The 21,162-nt window shown below is 38.7% G+C and overlaps 2 protein-coding genes across 4 annotated transcripts in view; one reads left to right on the forward strand and one right to left on the reverse strand.

The window, feature by feature from the left end:
• Positions 1–21,162, forward strand: part of LOC131689659 (opsin, ultraviolet-sensitive) — a 470,582-nt gene that overhangs the window by 401,273 nt on the left and 48,147 nt on the right. The window lies entirely within an intron of this gene.
• Positions 6,977–8,209, reverse strand: LOC131689662 (uncharacterized). Its single transcript, XM_058974906.1, has one exon. The coding sequence runs from the start codon at positions 8,176–8,178 to the stop codon at positions 7,096–7,098; it is 1,083 nt and encodes a 360-aa protein (XP_058830889.1). The 5' UTR covers positions 8,179–8,209; the 3' UTR covers positions 6,977–7,095.

Raw genomic sequence — 21,162 nt, forward strand, 5'->3', positions numbered from 1 at the left:
AAAATTTGGGGAAATATTCTCAAGGACTTTCAGATAAAGTTATAAAAAATCGATTTTTTGAAAAATTAAAAACTATGTAACCCCTGGGCCTGGGACTGCCGGGCAGGTAAATAAAGCCCAAGTAGTGGAGAGAACCTTAAACGGATACTGATGATCGATGACCCACTGAACTTCAACAAACACACGTCGTTCTTGTTTGGGATTGCTACGGCACTGGAGACACAACGGAATGAAGCAGAGTATCGTGAGCAGGCAAGTCATGATCGTGCATAAATTTACCTGATCGAAGATAATCTGCGTTATTTGATTATACACTGAAACCTCCATTTACGAACCAAACCGGGGGTTCGTAAATTGAATTAGTTCGTAAAAAAGTGTTCGTTATTTGGGATTTAGTTCGTAAAAAAAGTTTGCTTCACATTCTTATTAATATTCGTTGGTTGAGCAATATTCTCGATAACCCTAACAATATTAGAAGTGTGCGCCACGCCGCCGCCGGGCCTCGGCGACGATTGCATGTAAAAATAGGACTTTACCTGAAATCGGCAGCGCGGCGCACACCTCTAAACAATATGGGTATTTTTGGCTTGGCAAGTAGATGATGAAAATTGACAATTGGAACCTTTTCGAAATCCAAGATGGCGACTTCCGGTTGAGCAATATTCTCGATAACCCTAACAATATGGGTATTATTGGAATGGGCTTGCTAAGTAAATGCTGAAAATGGACAAATGAAAACATTTCCAAGTTCAATTTGACGATTGTCGGATGAGCATTATTCTTGATAACGAACAATATGGGTTCTATTTCCGTTATGCACTCGTCAACCCTATCTCGAAATACCCATATTGTTGAGGCTATAGAGAATTGGATTCCAAACTACACACCAAAAAAATCTGAATTTTATCGTTGACGTAATTGCAAACATGACACAATTCAACAAACCGTAATTTACGAAATGACGGAACATCACCGTGTTCCATTTAATTTTACATGAAACATATACTTTACATGCGCAATGACATAAAATTACACTTCCTACCATTCAGAACAAACGCTGTATGAGGAGTAAAATTACATGATTTATGAAATTAAACGTCATGTAAAATTAAAATCAAACGTAAAACTAAGTCATTTTTGATGCTCGCATATGTCAGGGTCAGGAGACGTAAATTTACACTATTTTTTCTAGGTGTGTAGTTCAAGACATCGATTTCCTTCATGCACTCGTCAACCCCATTCCGAAAATACCAATATTGTTGAGGTTATAGAAAATTTATCTAAACTGGGAGTCGCCATCTTGAATTCAAAAATGGCTCAAGACATCGATTTCCGTCATGCACTCGTCAACCCCATTCCGAAAATACCCAACTTATATAAGTAACAATTAACTAAGAATACATAAGTATATAATTTCATGCTGTAATGTACGAACTCAAATTTTCCTAAAAGAGTTCGTTATTTCGAATTTAGTTCGTAAAAAAAGAGTTCGTTATTTCGAATTCAGTTCGTAGAAAAAGTTACCAACCAAAGCTTTAAGAACCCAAAAATCAAAAAATCGAGAAACCCGATACCATAGTAGAAAAATGTAAGGAGCCCCCAAAAATGTAACTATTCAAAGCTTCAAAGATAACAAATCCTCAAATTAAAAGATCCAAACATTGAAAAATTCAACATCTAAAGAAACAGAAAGTCAAACCAAGATTCAACAACTCAAAACATCCTGGGCAAACAAACTTAAACTGTCTGAAGGAAAAAAATTGAAAGATCCAATTTGTACTTAAGGGCACAATAGGTGTTACGAGTTGAATACAAAAGGCAAATACAACTTTTCCTAATAATTATACGGAGGTCCGGAAATCCAGAAATTCAAAAATGTTTGTTGAAACTAAAACTCAATGCAATGTTCCAAAAATCCATAAAGCTGCGATGAAATAAAGACCCACAAATTCAGAAATCTATTCCAGTAATCTAAAGATCTGAAAAAGACACAACAGTTAAAAGTTAAAAGATCTGGGAAAATCAAAGATTCAAAAAAACCTTTCCAATAGTCCAAAGATCCGTATGAGCCAAAAGTTGCAAAAGATCGAACCAAAGAAACCACAGATATAAAATCCAATTCCAATCCAACAATCCTTCTAGTCACTAAATGACGTGACGGTCAGAATAGGGCTCCAGAATCAGGAGCGCATCCAGAAAAAAATTTCGGAGGGGGTCCGAAATGACAATTGTTAAATGTTCATTGCACGATACGTAATTTGTAATACAGGTCGGACTCGATTATCCGGGGATTTCAAAAAAATCTCACCCCGGATAATCGAATCAAACTTTTTTGTGTGTTATTTTATGAATTTAAGCTTCATTCGCGAATAAATAGGAAATAAAATAGAGGGGTAAATTTTCTTGTTATGGTAAATGTAAATGTACCTATTTTGGTCCTAATCGATTTTTCAGAATTTCAAGGTGTGATTTGTATTTTTAGTTGGTTTTCATTTATTAAGTATACAGGGTGTTTGGTTCATGGTTAAGAACCTCTCGAGGGATGATTGACTGTCATATTTGGAGAAAAAAATCGTTCTACACATACCTTCAAATCTCAACCGTTACTAAGATATTGACTTTTTTTGTGTTAAAAACTTAGTTGTCTTAAAATAGCTCTAACTCAAAAAATTTACTAAAAATACTCAAATAATATACTGTATTTCAAATCTTTTGGATCCATTGGATAGATGACAAAATTTTCCATTGAAAAATGTCCTCAAATATTTCAACTAATGAGGATAAATAACCTTTTCACAGTAATTTCTCTAAAATTTAACAATTTTGATCGATTTTTCTTTCATTTCGCGAAAATTTTAATAGTTAACATCACCATTTTAATAATTCAAATTTTTAGTCTTAAAGAGTTGCATAATTTGTTCCTTGACATGATACACTTATCTTTTCTTGTTTTCATGTTTTTGGGTTATTGAGCTTGGATATTTTTATCTCATATTCACTTATACTAGCTCTTATTGAAAAATTATGGCATTTATTGTACCTTTTCTTATTTTTATTCGAAAGCCAGAAAAATTTTGCATAGAAAAAGGTATAAATACCTTTCAGTTAAGTGAATTTAGTATTCTTTTAGAAGTTAATTAGTTTAAAGTTAGTGTTATTATTAGCATTTTCGTTATTTTCTTAAGATAGTAAATAAGAAACAGCACCATTAATATCATGGAATTAATGCACCTCAGCAATTCTTTCTTTGGCTTCATTCAATTATCTCTTTTAGTTTCGAAACAAAATCATTTTCATCACCTCGTTTCATATGGAAAAACAACGATTTCGAATTCACTGCATTTGTGATAAGGCCATGCTGTGTTAACTATTAAATTGCAGCGAAATGAAAAGCGATAGGGATAAAGTGTCAAATAACAAGTTGTAGAGAATATTAAGGGGCACCAAATGAACAATAGTGATGAGAAATTTAGTTGATTAATAATTAGAATAATTACAAAACTCTCCAAAAAACGCTATTTTTAAGTTATTTTACTAGTAACAAGTCATTTAGTACACTTAACTAAAAGATATCTGTACATACATCGAAAGGAAATTTTCTCAACTTTTCAATGGAGTCCTGGTTATAACGATATAAAGCATATTTTTTTTATTAAAGTCTTTTAAGCACTTGCAGGTCGATTACCGGAAAAAATTAGAAGTGAAATTACAAGGAAACGAGAAGAGATAGAAATATCATGTTGTAGAACAAATTATAAATCCCCTTCAAACCCATCTTTTGGAAAATAGATATTGTTATAATCATAATTCATTATTTTGAAAAAATTAACAAAAACCTCATCAAAACACCAACTTTGAACTACTTTATAACTAAAAGGTAACTAAAACTAATTAACTGAAAGATATGAGAACATCATTCAATAGAAGATTTTCTCACCTTTCCAATGGAACTAAAATATTTAAGATACGAGGTATACTTGTCGAGTTAGAGGTATTTTAGGATAAATAAGTTTTTTACACAAAAACTTCAATAACTCTGTAACGGTTGAGATTTGATGGTATGTGTAGAACGATTTTTTTTGTCCAAATATGACAGTCAATCACCCCTCGAAAGATTCTTAATCATTAACCAAACACCCTGTATTGGTAACGAGTTAACGGTATGTATTAGTTGTTTATAGTTATTTGTGCAAGAATTCTAAGAAAAACTTTTTAATAAGGTGTGTCTGTTGCAATACGTTTGACCTCGATTACCCGTGGCTTCGATTTTCCGGGGTAAATGATTCGATTACTTGTATACTAGAAAAAAAATAAAATCAGTAAGTAAGCTGGTGCTCGTACGTTTCTTTGCTCCAGTTTAATTTAGGTTGTGGTTTCATATATCACAGCTAACGTCTCTTTTAACCATGATTCTAGTTAGAGGAGCGCGCGTTGTGCCTCCCCAAAGAGATGCTTGTCTTTGTCCTTGAAGCATCAATTAGTTGACCAATGTCGTACCGTATTGTCAGGTGACCACTACGCATGTAGTCTTCGCAAAGTCTTCCACCAGCGTACGACTAACACAGGTTATGTAGGTGATGGGTAGCCGGCCGCCTCAGCGAGAAGTACTGCTGGCGCCCTCTTTAGCCTAATAAAGATGTGTGCTTCTTTCACAGTGCCATAGGCTGCTCAATATTCACATCCCGATCTAGTTCAATTGCACGAAAAAGGTAGTTGAAGACCTAAATTGGTAAGTTTTATCAGTTTTCAATAATATTGTAAGGCTACGAAAATATTTCAAAATTCCATTTTCACCATTAACAGAAACTATACCTGGCAACACTGCTTCAGCAGAACCCAAACAGATTAATTGTAATAACTTTTGTTCTACTGATAATATTTATAACTGTTAGTGCTCAAACGAAAGATATTAGTCCCAAATATTAGCATTACTTGTCGTTGTAAATATATGTTGTGTAAACCAAAAGTTATTGTCGTTTAGACACGTGGTTTGTTTATCAACTACACGTGCATGGAGGGGTTAAACATGCCGTTGGAATTCTGAGCAGGTATCCATTGTTGAAGGGGATAATGGGAGAAGAACAATATTGTGTCAAAGTCCACTGAAACTCAGAGCAGGATATTCATCAGACCTTTACACCGGATTTCATAAGAAATAGGAACATGATTCTATCAGCATCTTGCAACAAATCATAATCTTCGAAAAATTGTATCTTAAGGAGGATTAAACCAGACCTCTAGGCTTTTTTATAGAATCCTGCATAAAAATTCAGCAAAAAAACCGTAGAAATACAAATAATCGAAATTCTAAAATAGTTTCCATTGGAAAGCTAAGAAAGCTTCGATCAGAATCCTGGAAAGTATCCAAACAGAATACTAAGAACCATGTTATTATCATTATCCCGAGAGAGTGCCAGAAACCGAGCAAAGTAGGTATAATGACATCTTATGTGCCAAAAAGGCTTGCAGTAATCGATGTGTTTATCACAAAAAAGGACTTTTAGTTTAAAACTAAAAAGTTGCATATTTGGCAACACTGCCATTAGAAACTAGTATTTTTCTAGATTCCTTGAACAAAACATTCAAAAATCATCTCGCTGATTGATTGTAGTGTAAACAGTACCAGAGATATAATCCGTAGAAAAACATTTATTTAAAATAATTTGTTTAAATTAATAGTGTTCTCATGGACCGAGGGGTGGTTCAAACAACACAATAATTTAGGTTATTATATATTGGCTCTAGATAAACAATTTCTTCAAAACTGGTTTCAAACCGTGAAGGTCGATTCCAAGTTTTGGTTTTCTTTGGTCACTTTGTTCGAAATAACCTATATATAAGCTATTGTTGAAGTAGACCAAAATTTGAGAGGAAATTAACCCTCCCGCCTCTCCGAAAAAAATTCATTTGACTGCAATGATCATGTTGACATTATAATCGGACACTCTAGTTGAAATTTGAATATTTTTCGAAACACCCAGATAATCGAATCATTTTCCCCGGATAATCGAATCGCGGATAATCGAATCTCCGGATAATCGAATCCCCGGATAATCGAGTCCGACCCCTCATTTAGCTAAAATCAGTTTTGGTGGTCGCATCTGGTTTGGAATAATTTTCAATTTAAAACATTTAGAATAGAAACTATTTTGAAATTTCTCAAGAAGTTAAAAAATTTCGGGGGAAGGTTCCGGACCCCCAAGACCCTCCCCCTGGATCTGCCACTGTCCTGGATCCAAAAATCTTTTATAAAACATTCCGAAACTCGAAAGAAGACTTATTTGGCCCCCTTCGTCCAAGCAACAACCACTTCTCCCTCAAATCTCAAAGTATGGTGCGTTGCGAGGAACTGTGCATGTTGGCTAACTGGGGAACATTCCAATCGAGCCAATATTTACTGATTTTCATTGATGATGGTCAAAAAATTCTTCTAAAAATTTCCATATAGCTAAGATTTGCGAATCCACAATAGCGTTTGCATATATTAACTGGTATACTTTAATGAGATATATGATACAACGGCTTGGAGTACTTCTTTCTTCTACTGAATGCCGTGCAAATTTCGGTCAAATCCGTACAGTTCAGCCCTTCTGCAGTGGCGGATCCAGGGGGAGGGTCCTGGGGGTCCGGACCCCCTCCGAAATTTTTAACCTTTTGAGAAATTTCAAATTAGTTTTAATTTTATACTAGTTTCAAACATAAATTATTTGAAACCAAATTTTACCACCAAAACTAATTTTCATTAAATGAGCTTTTGACGTATAATTTATTGTATAATGTTCATTCCAAAATCAAAATTTCGGACCCCTCCCGAAATTTTTTTCTGGATCCGCTCCAATTACAGTTTACAATTTTCATCGCTGGAGAAATGTAATGACAGCAATGACTAGCCCAACTTGACGAGGATCAACACAGAATTAATGTAGTTGAAGTGGAATTTCGGATACACATTTAGTACATTATATATAAATCATCATTCATAATACTTAGAGGTCTGATTTTTTACTTTCATAAATATCTTAATACTTAACTTACAAGAACAATAATTTTAGTATATCACGCTAGTTTCCTATTTACCCGTATCGATTGAAAAACTCAACCCTCTTTCTCTCCATCGACAGAAGTTTTATCAGCACTGTCGCCAGCAGCATTGCGACGAGCTTGACCACGTCGTCGAGTGCGAACGCGTCCTTTCTTCTGCACGCAAACAACTCGATCAGTTCCCTCCGGTACGCCATCTGCTTCCACCTCCGCCTCTACCGGCTGATCGGCCCACAATGCACCAACAGGAGCCGGAGGTGCTGCCACAACGTCAGTCTCTGCACTGACCTTTGCACAGATCCTTTCAGCCGGTGCACTGAAAGCTAAGGCCTTGGGAGCAGCGAATCCAGCGGCACCAAAGCCTGCCGAGTTATCAGCCCCAAACAGGGCGTTATTCGATTCACCGAAACAAGCTCCCGCCGTTGATGCCTCAAGTGGTGCAGCGGAAAGCATTCGTACAGGGGCTGAAGGTCCGCCGAAACAAACTGCTGCGGCAGGTTGCGATGTTTGGAAAAGGGAGTTTGATGCTACGCCTACTGGTTTACCTCCGAATAGACACGGCTGTGGTCTAGGAGGACAGATTTGTGGTCTAAAGCCTCGTGGAACGGGAGCATAGGCGTTTTCCCTGGCAGCGCATTCTTTGTTCACCGCAATATCTAAACCTTGCTCCAACTTCAGGGTTTCGTTTTCTTCACACAGACGATCCAGAACCTGACCAGGTCTTAATCCGGTGATGAATTTGTCTAGGAGAATCGATTGTAAACTATCTCCGAACTTACAATCCACCGAAAGTCGTTTCAGTTTTCCATACCACTGAGTCACGTTTTCGTAGGTCTCCTGGCGGGCGTTGTAAAATTTAGCCCTCTCTCGAAAAATCGAAACCTGTGGACTGAACTGCTTTCGCAACAGTTCACACAAGTCCAGGAAGGGTTTATCTTTCGGTGCTACCGGGTGACACAAATCTCGCAAACTCTTGTACGCATTGGCACCGATGACACTGATCAGGAAAGCACTTCGTTTCACATCCGGTACCTCGTTCACCTCAAAATACTGCTCCAACCGCTCGTAATAAACATCCCAATCGTCGAATGTACTGTTAAACTCGGAAATTGTACCAATCATCTGCGATCGACTCATTCTGTTTAACGATTTAACTTTTGTGGAACTTTACATTGGACTAGCGCGCGATGCACCCACGGATGGTGTTTTATAGATTCGTACAAACTAACCCGTGAACGGCGGACCGGCCGGTTTGCCCCCCCACCATTTACCAATACATACCACGGGGAGCCGGCTGCCGCTCTTGCGGATGTGGTGGTATTTCCGACTACAACAACCACGTTCGTTCGGAATTGTCCAATAATCTCTGTCACCGGTCAACATGACGCCTCACGAAAACCCAGAAATTGTTTGCTTGACTCCGGTGGGTTTGTTATCTGCTCGGTGCGAGTATTGTAATTGATTTTCATTCTATTATTACAAGTGGGAACTATTTACTTTGCTGACGGTAGCGTTCCAGTTTCTGAAAAATACTTTAATTTTAATCAATTCTAAACACGCAATTTTTTTATTCAATAACGTTCCGGTGAATTCTAGCATGAATGGGTCATTAAAATGAAATAAAGCTAACGGATTTGCTTTTGATTAATTGAAACCAATTGAGTTGGAATTTGAATAATGTTTTGCGTGACAGTGAACTTAATAATTTAATTTTCGCAGAATGATTTAATTTCAGAAGCGTGAAAGCAAGCAATTTGTGATGAGGCGTTAAAATCACCTATCCTAATTAGTTTAGCCTTTTGTTGACTGGTGAAATTTCGTATTGTATTGTCGATAGAAAACATAAACATTTCAACGATAATTTGTTCAAAAGATAAACAATAAATTCGTGCTATCGCTTCCAAAAAAATATTTTTGACTTCCTAGAAATATGGGTGGGGAAAACCACATCCTCCATACTAATATGTGTGTTTGCGCCTCGTTGCACACCAGACGCAAGACGGTTCGGTTGCGTAATCACTGAATTAAAGATTCCTAGAATTACTTATTGCTTATCGTAACTCTTGCAAAATATAATCCTATTCAACATAGGGGAACTGTGGATAAGACAGACACAGGAATAAAAATACAAGAATAGATGATTTTCCTTTTAAAATCTTCTCTTCTTTTATTTTTATTTTTTCAGCATTCCACCAAAACGCCCAAAGAAAAACTTTTTACAGACACATGGTTATTTTAAATTTTATAACTTTTAAAATTCAACTTAATGATGTTGAATCAGTAGACTTTGAATACTGTCAAATATGCTTAATTTGAGCAAGCAAAGCAAATTTAAGCAAACTTTTAAAATTTAAAAGCACTTCTTCTAGTACTTCTTCATGTGGATGTAATTTTCAAGTCTCTAATTTTAAGTTTGTTTGCGGTAAAATTAAATTTTCTGTGGAGTGCTTACCATATTTCAAAAATCTAACTGTAATGTAGCAAAAATGATACAAAAATTAGGAAAATTTGTTTACAAGTGAATATATTCAAAGGTTTACAAAATATGTGTACTGCACAGAAAAAAATATTTTGTAATTTTAAGTTTATTTTTATGTAAAATTATGTAATGTAAAATTAAGTTCCACCAAAAATCCACACGACTTGTCGTGCTTTTTTCAACAGATTTCATTATAATTCTACACGTGGATTGAAAATTACAGTTTCTTCAAACGGAAAACCAATGCACTTCAATGTATTTTTTACACGCATATTGCTGTAAAATGAATGACATGTAATATTACACGAATGAAAGTGTAAAATTGTATGCTTTTTGATGCTCCAATTGAGTTCATTGATTTTAACGTAATTTTCAATCAAAATTTTGATTCAATCTTTGTATGTTTACATTCGTATTGATTTACATGTCGTTTAAATTTCATTATTTTTGCCTTTCTTCTACACTCAGGCAAAAAATACAGCGAATTTCATGGGAATATCGTATAATTTTTAGCCACAAGTATCACGTACGTAAATCATAAGATTATCTTATGAAACGGCATTTATTTGGTCAAATCGGTTTGCTATGATTTCATGTTCCATAAGGCATCTGTGAATTATCATAAGACAATATTATACATTTCTCTTATGTTTATGAGAATCATAAGATGGTCGTATGAAGCTCGAACGACTGGCATATGCATTAACTTGTAAAATGTTAAGGTAATCATACAAGTCGTATGTTTTTCATATTAATCTTATGAAAACTGCCGACCGCAAAATATGACCATCGTCGATTCGAACGAAACTTTGCAGGTGTGTTCGCTGTATGAATCTCCATGATATTCTCTGGCAATTGGAATATTTTGATACAAGAGTAATTTTTCAAAAGGGCGTAAACGTTTCTACGCGCATGAATTTCATTTTTTTTTGTTCGATTACTGTATTTTATACAGCAAAACTATCTGAGAACGAATTACAGGGAATTAATACTTCTGTCTGAAAAAATATACACTGAAAAAAATGTTGCGTCATTTTTCAAAAAAAACAAAAATTTATGATAAAAATTAAAATTGCGAAAAAACCCTTTTTTTAAATTTTTTATATTTTGTTACCAAAAACCTAAAGAGAAAAGAAACATTTTGATTGTGATTGCATGATGGAGAAAAAATCGGTAAAAAAGTTTTCCTAACAATAACTTCGTACATGATTTTAAATTTCATACTAATTGACATACAAAATTGTAATTTTATTACAGAATATAATTCTAAGCACCATTTAAAATCAAAATGCATTTAACAAAAATCTTCCAAAATGCAATATTTTTCGAGATATTTGAAATTTTGCTACTTCAAAAACAATTAATTCGTGTAATTATGCCCTTTTTAAAAGTTATTCGCGTTACCCCATCAAAAAATGTCAAAAATTTAATATTTATCGTTTTAAAGACCTAAAAGCAACCTTTTTAGTGTATTTGGATCATGGAGAAGCTTTCAGTAAAAAAGTTTTCCTAACAACAACTTTTGACATTTTTTTAAAATTCTTACTATTTGCAGTCAAAAATACAATTTTCTTTTTGAATATGATTCTAAACGCCATTTTAAATCGAAATGCTCTTAACAAAAATTTTCTAAAATGTAGTAGTTCTCGAGATATTTTAACTTTTGTTTTAACAACACAATTATTTTGTTTTATTACGACCTTTTCATAAGTTAGTCGCGTTTCTCCATCAACAATAATATGTTTTTCAAAAGGCCCGTAAACTTTCGTGCAACTTTCTCTTTGACATCAAGGCGATTTTGTAAACCATTTGAGAGTTACATGAAAGCAACCAAAATATATTTCAACCATAGGGTCTGTTGATTAAACTATACAGGGTGTTTGGTTCATGGTTAAGAATCTCCCGGGGGGTGATAGACTGTCATATTTGGAGAAAAAAATTGTTCTACACATACCATCAAATCTCAACCGTTACAGAGTTATTGAACTTTTTGTGTAAAAAACTTATTTGTCTTAAAATACCTCTAACTTTAAAAATGTACTTTGTATTTTAAATGTTTTAGTTCCATTCGAAAGGTGAGCACATTTCGCATTGAGTGATGCCCTCACATGTTTCAGCTAATGAGTTTAAGTAGCCTCTTCAAAGTAATTTATTGAAAATTAAACAATTTCAAACGATTTTTCGTTCATTTCTTGAAAATCCTAATAGTTAACCTCTTCATTTAAATAATTCAGATTGTTAGTCTTGATGAGCTGTTTAATTTGTTCTTTGACATGATACACTTACCTTTCCTTATTTTCATGATTTTGGGTTATTCAACTTGGATATTTTTATCTCATTTTCACTAGTACCAGCTCTAATTGAAAAATTACGGCACCTATTGTACTTTTTTTTCTTTTTATTCAAAAGCCAGGAAAATTTTACAGTGAAAAATGTATTAATACCTTTCAGTTAAGTGAATTTAGTATTCTTTTAAAAGTAAATTAGTTTAAAGTTAGTGCTATTATTGGCATTTTCGTTAATTTTCTTAAAATAGTAAACATCACCGTTATTATCATGGAAATAATGCATCTCAGCAAGTTCTACAGTTATTTCTTTGACTCCATTCAATTATCTCTTTTGGTTTCGACGCAAAATCGTTTTTATCACATCGTTTCATATGCAAAAATAATGATTTCGAACCCACTACATTTGTAGGGAGCTCATGCTGTGTTAACTATTAAATAGCAGCAACATAAAAAGAAATATAGACAAAGTGTCTAATAAAAAGTTATAGAGAACATTAAGGGGCATCAAATGAACAATAGTTACGATAAATTTTGTTGATTAATAATTAGAATAATTAAAAAACTCTCCAAAAACACAAATTTTGAGTTATTTCGTTAGTAAAAAAATCATTTAGCACACTTAACTAAAAGATATTTGTACATACACTGATAGGACATTTTCTCAGCTTTCCAATGAAATCTTGCTAATATCGATATAAAGCATATTTTTTAGATTAGAGTCTTTTAAGCACTTGCAAGTCGGTTACAGGGAAAGTATAGTAATGAAATTACAAAGAAATGAGAAGAGATAGAAATATGACGTCCAAGAACAAATCATGCATCGTCCCAAAACCCAACTTTTGGATAATGGATATTGCTATAATCATACTTCATTATTTCGAGAAAATTAGCAAAAACCTCCTCAAAAACACTAACTTTTAACTACTTTACAGTTAAAAGGTAATTAAAACTAATTAGTTAAAAGATATGAGAACACCATTCAATAGGAAATTTTCTCACCTTTCGAATGGAACTGAAACATTTAAAATACAAAGTATACTTTTTAAGCTAGAGGTATTTTAAGACAAATAAGTTTTTTACACAAAAAGTTCAATAACTCTGTAACGGTTGAGATTTGATGGTATGTGCAGAACAATTTTTTTCTCCAAATATGGCAGTCTATCACCTCCCGAGAGATTCTTAACCATGAACCAAACACCCTGTATAGCTGAATCATATGTTGGTTGTTTTCATGTAACTTTAAAATGTTTCACAATATCGCCTTGATGTCAAAGAGAAAGTTGCAGGAAAGTTTACGGGCCTTTTGAAAAACCTATTATTGTTGATGGAGAAACGCGACTAACTTATGAAAAGGTCGTAATAAAACAAATAATCGTAATAAAACAAAATAATTGTTGTTAAAACAAAAGTTAAAATATCTCGAGAACTACTACATTTTAGAAATTTTTTGTTAAGAGCATTTCGATTTAAAATGGCGTTTGGAATCATATTCAAAAAGAAAATTGTATTTATGACTGCAAATAGTAAGAATTATAAAAAAAAAGTCAAAAGTTGTTGTTAGGAAAACTATTTTATTGAAAGCTTCTCCAGGATCCAAATACACTAAAAAAGTTGCTTCTACGTCTTTAAAACGATAAACATTAAATTTTTGACATTTTTTGATGGGGTAACGCGAATAACTTTTAAAAAGAGCATAATTACACGAATTAATTGTTTTTGAAAGAGCAAAATTTCAAATATCTCGAAAACTATCGCATTTTGGAAGATTTTTGTTAAATGCATTTTGATTTTAAATGGTGCTTAGAATTATATTCTGTAATAGAATTACAATTTTGTATGTCTATTAGTATGAAATTAAAAACATGTACGAAGTTAATGTTAGGAAAACTTTTTTACCGATTTTTTCTCCATCATGCAATCACATTCAAAATGTTTCTTTTCTCTTTAGGTTTTTGGTAACAAAACATAAAAAATTTAAAAAAATGGGTTTTTTTCGCAATTTTAATTTTTATCATAAATTTTTGTTTTTTTGAATAATGACACAACATTTTTTTAAGTGTATATCTTTTTCAGACAGAAGTATTCATTCCCTGTAACTCGTTCTCAGATAGTTTTGCTGTATAAAATACAGTAATCGAACAAAAAAATTTTGAAATTCATACACGTGGAAACGTTTACGCCCTTTTGAAAAGTTGCTCTTGAGTCAAAATAATCTTATTTCCTGTGGAAAATATTTAGTCTTGCATGACGGTGAAACGTGTAAAGTTTCATTGGAATCTAAGATGGTCGGTCACGATTTTAAAGATTTTCGGACGGATCTTCGTGGAATTCCTCATTGGTAGGTGTCCAAGCTACCGCACGGGGTGTGCTGGGGGCGGGTCGGGCTCGAATGGCGACGATGCCATTAATACCGACTAAACTCCATTGGGCTCCGCCATCGTTCCTCCCAGGAACTACCTCTCGGTATTACTTCTGGGGGCCGGAGGGCCGTCTGTCATATACCACTCGACTCAGTTCGTCGAATTCGGCAAATGTCTTTTTTTACAATGAGGAAGACGTTTACGTACTAACCCAGTACACGTGCTATTGGTAGGTGTCCAAGCTACCGCACGGGGTGTACTGGGGGCGTGTCGGGCTCAACCAGGGGGCCATACCGACTAAACTCCATTGGGCTCCGCCGTCTATCCCCAGGAACTAGCTTTCGGCATTACTTCTGGGAGGATGGCCGTACTTAACGTACGCTCTCACTCGTGCCTGACATTCGCACTCACTCTCGCCCTACCTTCCTCTGCCACGCCTCGAGGTGTCAGTAGCGATAGGTACCGGCAATATACTCTACGTTACGACCCTCCCATCTCGGCATGAGCAGACCATACCTCCGTCTATCATTCACTCGCTCTATCGCCATGCATCGCCGTGGCTATCGCGGTTGCTACCGCTGTGCCACTCTTGCCTCAGCATGAGCAAACCATTCATTCATTTCTCCGCACATAACCCATTCCGCTCTAGCTAACCAAACCCGAATTAGTCATACTCCTCGCCTGCTGCTCGGTGCGCCATGTTCTCTGCAACCTGCAGGCAATCTGAGTGGTAGCAGTCGAAACTGCATTCCACTTCTCCACCGCTTGGCACATCTCCTGTACAAGGGTATCAGGGGTTGTGTCCCAGCCGCAGACGTCTAGCATAGCTCCTCTTTCGACGTCGAAGCGGGGACATACGAATAGTATGTGCTCCGCAGTTTCGTCAACACCTGGGCAGTCTGGGCAGACTGGGGCCTCAGCGTGCCCAAGCCTGTGGAGGTACTGTCGGAAACAGTCATGGCCTGACAGGAATTGTGTCAGATGGAAGTTCCCCATTGGGGTCTTCCCACCCAGCTCGATGTGTTAGGTATCAGCCGGTGGGTCCACCTACCTCTCGAGGAGTTATCCCATTCGCGCTGCCATCTGGCGACCGAGGTCACCCTGGCACGCTCACGGACTCAAAACAATCTTCGTCCTCCCGGATGACCAGCCCGACTGGCGTCATACCAGCTATCACGCAGGATGCATCGTGTGATACCGTGCGGTAGGCAGATATCACTCTGAGACACATCAAGCGGTAGGTGCTCTCCAATTTGCGATGGTAACTGGTTACTTCCAGTGCCCTCGCCCAGGACGGTCCACCGTACCTGAGGATAGATACGGCGACACCTGCCAGTAACCTACGTCTGCTGGCGCACACCTTGAAGCTGTTGGACATCATCCTCGATAATGCCGCAACAGCCGTCGAAGCCTTCTTGCATGCATAGTCGACATGGCTGCCGAAGGTCAGCTTGTCGTCTATGATGGCCCCAAGAATCTTCAGACTCCGCTTTGAAGTTATCTCGACTTCTCTCGCTTGGATAACTGCTTGTTGTACCGATTTACGGTTATTAACAACAACCACCTCCGTCTTGTGATGGGCGAGCTCTAGGCCTCTCGCGCTCATCCATTCCGCCACTATGCTTATCGCGTGTGCCACCGTTAGTTCTACCTCGGAGATTGACTCCCCGTAGACCGCCAGGGTAACATCATCGGCGAAACCGACGAGTTTCACACCCGGAGGGAACTTTAGTTTCAGAACCCCGTCATACATAAGGTTCCATAATACCGGGCCCAGGATTGAACCTTGCGGGACTCCTGCGGTAATAGGAACACTTCTCTGACCGGCATCGGTCTCGTATAATAGTACACGGTTCTGGAAGTAACTTTCCAAGATCCGGTACAGACCCACCGGTAGGCTAAGCCGGTGTAACGAGAGCGCGATGGCATCCCAGCTTGCGCTGTTGAATGCGTTCTTCACATCAAGTGTCACTAACGCACAATATCGAATACCTCGCCTTTTCCGTTCGATCGCTATCTCGGCAGTGTTTATCACTGAGTTGATAGCGTCCACCGGCGTCCACCGTGGACTTTCCTTTTCGAAAACCGAACTGATTACTTGACAGGCCCTCCGTACCTTCTGCGTATGGAGTTAGCCTGTTGAGGATAATCCTCTCAAAGAATTTGCCCGTCGTGTCGATCAGACAGATTGGTCTGTACGCCGATGGGTCACCAGGCGGCTTCCCGGCCTTCGGCAACAGTACCAGTTTTTGCCTTTTCCGTCTATCCGGAAAACGGCTTTCGTCAAGGCATCTCTGCATAGCCAACCTAAACATGTTCGGGTTCGCCATGATTGCTGTCTTGAGAGCGCTGTTTGGAACTCCATCAGGCCCTGGAGCTTTGTTCGCCGCTAGAGAATTAGCTACTGCAAGTAGCTCTTCATTCATCACCGAAGCCACCGTGTCGTCTATACCCACCGTGCCTTGCGGCACAGGGAGCCAGGGACTTATGGCTCGGGACGGGAAGAGTACTTACGATAATTCTCGCCAACCGTTCTGGCGACCGTTCGGGGGGTGAGGAGCCCCCTTTGGTCTTTGCCATCACGATCCTGTAGGCATCGCCCCACGGATTCACGTTGGCCTCCTCGCACAACTTGTCAAAACACGCTCTCTTGCTGCTCTTGATGGCCTTGTTAAGGGCCGATTTCGCAGCACGAAACACTTCACGGCGATCCACTCTAACCTCCTCAGTGCGGGCTCGCTGCATCCTACGTCTAGCTTGTAAGCAAGCTGATCGTAGGGCTGCGATCTCTGCACTCCACCAATATACCGAACGTCTGCCATTTCTTGGCAGGGTTTTATTCGGCATAGTGGCGTCGCACGCGCGTGATAGGACAGCTACCAGCGCATCCCCGCTTAAACTGTCGGTGTTGGCCTCCAGTCCCAGGGCCGCGGTGAAAACTTCGCTGTCGAAGTGATTGATCTTCCACCCGCGTACCTGACAGGGATTACCCGCCCTCGGATGCTGCACACCATAGTTGATCCTGAAGCGTATTGCTAAGTGATAACTATGGGTGTAGCCCTCGTCTACCCTCCAGTCCATGTCTGGAACCAGATTCGGACTGGCAAACGTTACGTCAATCCACGACTCGACCCCATTCCTACGGAATGTGCCAGGGGAACCATCATTGACTAGCACTGCGTCGAGTTTCGTGAGCGCCTCCAGAAGCGCTTGGGCCCTACTATTTGTACAGCGGCTGCCTCACTCCCCGATCAGAATGAAATAACAAGATTATAACAAAACAGAATTTGTGTAATATATTGTGTTATAAATTAGGTCTCGTTAGTAGTTAAAATAACAGAAATTTATAACAAGTAACAATGCGAGATACAGTTTAGAAATATTTCTGTTATGTGTTTCTGATCGGGTCTATTGCCCAAGCGTTGAAGTCACCCGTTATGACAAACGGCTTCCAACCCACCATGTCAGACGAAAGCCTGTCGATCATCTGGTTGAACTGTTCTATTGGCCACATAGGTGGGGCATAGCAGCTACAATAGAACACACCATTGATCTTGGCAATTGCGACACCCTCCGCAGAGGACTGTACTACCTTCTGAACCGGGAACCGTCCCGTTGTACAGATTACCGCCATCCTAGACCCGTCCGCCACCCAGTTGCCGTTATCGGCAGGGACGTTGTACGGGTCGGATAGGAGGGTGACATCTGTCTTCGACTCCGATACCGACTGCCACAGCAGCTGCTGAGCAGGTGCACAGTGGTTAAGATTCAGCTGTGTGACGTATGCCATTGCTTCCTCTTTCCGGCCTCCCCGAAGGAACACGCAGGTCCGCCCATAACATGGCTGCGGCCCTGCTTCTTACTAGCGCAGATAAGACACTTGGGTGCATTTCAGCGCCTTGTGTCCCTCCTCGCCGCAGCGACGACACAACTTGCTCCTGCCTGGGCCCTTACAGTCGTATGACTTGTGGCCTGGCTCCAGACATTTAAAACACCGGTCCACTGAAGGCGGCTGGGGTATGCTAACTGGACATACTGACCATCCGATCTTCAACTTCCCTTTATCGGTTACTTTTTTGGCTTCCGCGACCGGTAGCTTGAAGTAAGCTACCTGCGTGCCAAGCATCCGCTCCCTGATACGTACAGAGGTCTGATCGATCTCAACGCCGCACTGCTCCTTAACGGCCGAGACGGCGTCCTCTGCGTTTGTGATCTCGTCCAGTTGCTTACACCGGAGAGTCACTACCGCTCCCAACGACCTCAACTGAGCGCCGTTTCCCAAGACCTCTTGGGCCAACCTCCTATACGTCACTCCGCTGGATTGTGCACCGCGCTGCAGCACCAAGATCATTTCGCCATCTTCGGTGCGTCTGACGCTTCGCACATCCTGTCCTAAATTCGAGAGGATTTCGGCCACCCGCATCGATTTTAGGATCTCAGCGTAGCTACCCTCGTTGGTTTTCACCAGCAGGGCCTCTCCTCTGTCTCTCGCCTTCTTTTTCTTCGTGGGTCGAGGTGCGTTCGACTTCCGCTTCCTACTGACCACCTGCCTTTCACCATCTTCTGCCGATGGCACCGGCTGACTGGTGCCAGGTTGCTCCACATTTTGCGCCCGATTGGCGACTTTCGCCTTTTTAGGCTGAGAAGTCGCCTTCTCGATTCGCCGCCCTGCGAGATCCTTCGCACCCGGATCCGCGCCTTCCAAACGCCGTTTGGCCTTATTGGTTGCACGTCGTTTGACGTTGCTCCGCGCGCCTACACTAGGCCTAGGCCGCTTAGCAGACTTACCCTCCATCAAGCGTTTGGTGGCCGATAAAGCGAAATCTATCGCCTCCTGCGCCATCGTCGCTCCGCCGTGGAAGGAGAAGGCCTCGGTTTGGATACCTCTATCGGTCTTCTCTCTTCCCGGCAACCTCTCCGTGTAGGCTACTTGTTCTTGTCTTGCGACTCGAACAGCCTGGCGGAGCACCAGCAAGTTCTGTTTAAGCTCCTAGCTGATGTTGTTCTTCCCGCTTGTGTACTCGATAATACTATCCAGCTGTTTGACCACCTCGTGCATCGCGGGTAGTGGTCCGCCGTAGTATTATCTCCTACCACACCAATTGCTCCTTCGGTGCTGTTGTTTACAGCCACCGTCGCTCCATTGTCAGCCCCAGTCGGGGGAGACCTCGCCAGACCCCCTTTGACAAAGGGGTTCAGCGCCGTAATCGTTTTCTCCTCCTCATTGCATACTTTTTTGTTATTTCCAAAAAGACTCATATTCAATCCCACGAGTTGCGCGAGAAAATAGGTCCGCCACGCCAGAGGAGCAATGTCAAAATAATATGCTATTAAATACGAAAACTTTTCTTAGATGAACGAAATGAATTCGTGCGACCAACGAAGTCGTTCGTAATATACTCGAACACTTACTAAAATAAACGAATCGTTTCGTTTCATTCACCAAAAACAAGGTTGTTATCGACGATAATATTCGTGCAATGTACACTAAATAAGTAAAATTTACGAAAACTTTCGTTCATCAAGCGGCCATTTCTTCGTATCACAATAAAACTGATTTGGCCACATCGATTTTCTTAAATTAAAAAAAAAAATCGATGTTGTCAAACATCGATCCCAAAAAATCGACTGAAAACAATAAGAGGCTAATAAATACGAAAAATTTTCTAAGACAAACGAAATGAATTCGTGCCGCCATCGAACCATCGAAATCCTTCATCATTTATTGAAATAAACGAATCATTTCGTTTCATTCAAGAAAAACAATGTCGTTATCAACGATAACATTACAGCAATGTACACCAAATATGCAAAATTAACGGAAACTTTCGTTCATCAAGCGGCCATTACTTCACACCACAATCTTTCTAGTCCTCAATAGAGGTGAGCAGGTTGAAATAAAATCAATTTTGCTAGATCGATCCTTTTAGTTAGTTGAAAAATCGTTGTTGTCAAACATCGATTTTAAAATATCGATTGAAAAAATAATATGCTAATAAATACGAAAACTTTCCTAAGGTGAACGAAATAAATTCGTGTGAGCAATGAAATCGCTCGTAATATACATAAACGTTTATTAAAATAAACGAAACATTTCGTTTCATTCACGAAAAATGATGTCGTTATCAACGATAACATTCGTGCAATGCAAACTAAATAAGTAAAATTTACGAAAACTTTCGATCATCAAGCGGCCATTACTTCGTACTAAAGCAAAATCGATTTGGCCACATCGATTTTTTGAATTTAAAAAAATCGATGTTGTCAAACATCGATCCCAAAAGATCGACTGAAAACATTTCTAAAATAAACAAAATGAATTGGTGCAACCAACGAAATGGTTCGTAATATACACAAACGTGTATTAAAATAAACGAAACATTTCGTTTCATTCACGAAAAATAATGTTGTTATCAACGATAACATTCGTGCAGTGTATATTAAATGTATAAAATTTACGAAAGCTTTCGTTCACCATACGGCCATTCTTGTTCATGAAATGAACGAAACCTACTATTTACAATGCACGAAAATACTTCGTTGCAGAAAACGAATTTATAATATCAGTGGAGTTTAAAGTTTGATTCGCAGCATCCTTTACATTATGATTGGAAATTAATTTCAAATCTGGCAAAATTCGAATGTAGCTGACGATATTCTTTAACCGGTGCTATAATTATCTCATTTTTTTATGTTTTGCGACTTAGTCCGGTCTGACTTAACACCGACCAAATGAGAAAGGCACAATTGCACCACTAGGTGGATTAAAACGGGTTTTTTTTATCACAAGAAAGGCTATAGTACATCAAAGAATTATTGATGTTGATTTTGATTTTTATTATTTATTTACAAGTTTCAATTACAATTTACTCTCGTGACAACAAAGGATATTCTAGAGTTCACAGTATTTATGCGCTAACCGAATATGACAATCCTTGACGGTGCTGGAAAACGCAAGGTGTTAGAAACTACACGTTTAACCCTTTATAAGGCA

The sequence above is a fragment of the Topomyia yanbarensis genome, chromosome 3 (genome assembly GCF_030247195.1).
Source record: "Topomyia yanbarensis strain Yona2022 chromosome 3, ASM3024719v1, whole genome shotgun sequence".
Classification (NCBI taxonomy): domain Eukaryota; kingdom Metazoa; phylum Arthropoda; class Insecta; order Diptera; family Culicidae; genus Topomyia; species Topomyia yanbarensis.

Excerpts from the sequence above, each read along its gene's own strand:
- LOC131689662 (XM_058974906.1), bottom strand. The coding sequence starts at position 8,178 with ATGAGTCGATCGCAGATGATTGGTACAATTTCCGAGTTTAACAGTACA.